The following is a 2,680-nucleotide window of genomic DNA, read 5'->3' as shown; positions in this document are numbered from 1 at the left end:
ACGAGCATCAGTGGCTTGACGTTGCCCATGCTGCTGCGTCCCTTAACATTGCCAAGCGTGCGTGCCTTAAGACGCCGCCGGTCCGTAAGCACAGGGCCCGCATGCTGCGGGAGGCGTTCGAATCCAATGCGCACTATACTCTATGATCCGATGGCTCAGTTGAGTGTGGAGCGAAGTCTGGCTGTGCCGTGCTTTCATTTGGGCGCTAGGCACTTGCCCATGCGGTGGGGTGGGTGACGGCTCGCTGGCGCGCGGCCACGGGGCGGAGTGCCTGGCCATGGAAATATGCCTCAACGAGCCCCTGCTGCACCTACCGCCCACATCCGGCAGGTGAGGGGCGGCTGTGTTTACGGACCCGTTGCAACCCCTCAGTGCAATGCAAACGGGCCCGAGCAGAGTGACGGATGGCGTGCTTTGCTGCATGGGGAGCTCAAATGTAAGCGTGATTCGTTGATGTGCGCGCCCGCCTGTTGATTTCATTTTTTTTTTCGGCATACTGGCGTCTCCCACAGCAGAGTTGGCTGAGGAGTTTGCGAAAGAAGTGCTGGGAGCGTCCCGGGATGTGCCGGAGTGGATTCTGGATGTCATCACCTCCGCCGGACGCTGCATAACACCAAGCGAAGGGGCACAAGAGCCCCCTCACGATCCAACCCAGCGCCACCGTCTCTTCGAGATGTCAAGAGACTCCAAAAACGGCCCCATGGTCGCGTGCGGGGGAAACGATGCTGGCGCAACGTTGCTGAGGCACGTCGCGTCACTCCAGTTGGCTGCGGCGTTTACCGGCACAGTCGGTAGCCCCGTGATGTCGCGGTGTCCGTCGGAGCTGCCCCCTCAACAGGGGGCCACCGCTCACGGACCCCCAACCCCCAACAGGGTGTTTCCACGGCGGTCCGAGCGGACCGAACATTGTTGCTCCGGTCCGCTATAAAGTATATAAGCCGGCCGATCGCAGGCTCACGTACAGATGCAAAACCTCAATGGCGTCGGCGGGGCAGTGGCTCTCCAGATGGCGAAATGGGTGCTGGCGACCCCGCGCGTTATCGGCAGCGATGGCGCGCCCGAAACACGGGGCTACGGCGACCTATGGGGAATCATTTTAAGTGCGTATTACAGCGCAGCATGAAGCACGCCGGATCCTGATGCCGCAAGAGGTTTTGGAGGCGCCTGCAGCGCCGCGTCGCAAATCCCCTGCGACGACGGCAACGCCCCAGCGGCTGTTGCGAGAGAGTGTTGTTAGGTGCGCTCGCGCCCTTCTTTATCTAACTTGTGGCAGAAGTTATCGAACGCAGTGCCATTTCAACCACCGCAACTGCCCACAACATCTTTCAGCAGCACGAGATGATCCTGTAACTCTGTAACGCTCTCGCGCCAAGTTCAGTCTGCTCCTGCGCTCCTGCTGCCGGAAGGCGCGCCCACCTGTACAGCTGATCTCCCACACCTATTTGCAAAGTTCACAAGGGCCGTCATCCGCCTCGCATTCAGACCGCGACGCAACCAAAAAAAGATTTCCAATTTCCGCGTTACTGCCCACCCAGAGTGCCTCAAACGGTCTTGCTGCGCAGGGTGTATCGTGCAGGGCGGGCGGTGCGATGCGTGAAACCAGCACATGCTACTGCAGATACCCCTCCGCACCCGGATTAATAAACCACAGGCAGGCGCTTCCGATAGCCAATTCAATAACCAGAACAGAGCGTCGCCACTTTGGTCGACCTACGGCAGAGGAAGCGGCATTTCCGGGCTTCGGAGAGCGCAGCGCGCCGTGCTAGCTCCCGCGGTAAACACAGAGCAAATCGCCGGCGACAACCGCAGCGCACCACAGGACCAATATGCCCTTAAACGAGCAGAAACGCAAATAAAATGGAAGAGCCCCGGCACTAATCAGCGCACAGCAACGCGGCGCACGGTGCCAAATTCCTCCAAGATTGATTATACGCGTCCAACGGCAACGCCTTACAACATGAAGTGGTGATCGCCGCGAAAAGGACGCTGCCGCATCCGCGCCAAAAAATCCCCGGTACGAGATGCGAAGTCTGCGCTATCTAACTAATATAGCTGCCAAGCGAATACTCGACGCCCACGCTTGCTAGTTTCACGGCAAATACATCTCCAGACGCAAAAGCAACGCCGTGGTTTGGAAGAGGCGTGGGTGGGGAGGCGCCGGGTCACATTTTATTTTGCTGTGCGTTCCTTGCGGCCCGGCGAGCGAAATTTGGCTTTGGGGGGATTCGAGGTGCCCGAGCTTCACTTTGGTCAGCCACTGACTCAGTTCTTTTGTAACCCGTTCGGTCTCCGCGGCCACTGATTTGCCCACGGCCGGCAGCGACATAGAAGATGGTGGCGCTGGCCTGCTGAAGGTGGAGCGCCTTTAGTTTGTTGCTTTGATAGTTTGTCCTGTTTTGTTTCGGCTTCTTCCGCGCCCTCGTTTTCGGCACAGCGTGCCTCAAAAAATCCAAATCGCACTTTCTCCGCCTCCCCCACTTTTCTAAGGGGAGGCTACTCCGGCAGGGGGCTCGGATTCGACGTCTAAATTCTCGCACGAAGTCTCAAAAAGGGGCCAACCCAATTCCCTCTGGAGGGTGGTGGGGCGTCAAGCACAGACGCAAAACGTTTACATTAAAAAAAAAGGGAATAACTTTACATGGACTTCGAATAGTTAATTACGTCTCTTTAATGATTTCAC

At 57.8% G+C, this 2,680-nt stretch overlaps 2 protein-coding genes across 2 annotated transcripts; one reads left to right on the top strand and one right to left on the bottom strand.

Moving 5' to 3' along the window:
• Positions 1–66: 66 nt before the first annotated feature.
• Positions 67–609, bottom strand: TraAM80_10184 (telomerase reverse transcriptase/ribonuclease HI; the record flags this gene model as incomplete). Its single annotated transcript, XM_029386823.1, has 1 exon — positions 67–609. The coding sequence occupies one exon, from the start codon at positions 607–609 to the stop codon at positions 67–69; it is 543 nt and encodes a 180-aa protein (XP_029233323.1).
• A 997-nt stretch (positions 610–1,606) lies between these two features.
• On the top strand, positions 1,607–1,969 carry TraAM80_10183 (uncharacterized protein; the record flags this gene model as incomplete). The annotated part of the gene is made up of 1 exon (XM_029386822.1): positions 1,607–1,969. One exon carries the CDS (start codon positions 1,607–1,609, stop codon positions 1,967–1,969), a length of 363 nt encoding a protein of 120 aa, XP_029233322.1.
• Between the last annotated feature and the right edge of the window lie 711 nt (positions 1,970–2,680).

Source organism: Trypanosoma rangeli (genome assembly GCF_003719475.1).
Source record: "Trypanosoma rangeli strain AM80 chromosome Unknown Tra_15.4_contig_00824, whole genome shotgun sequence".
NCBI lineage: Eukaryota > Euglenozoa > Kinetoplastea > Trypanosomatida > Trypanosomatidae > Trypanosoma > Trypanosoma rangeli.
Note: the sequence above shows the minus strand (reverse complement) of the source record. Positions and strands in the feature narration are given on the sequence as shown.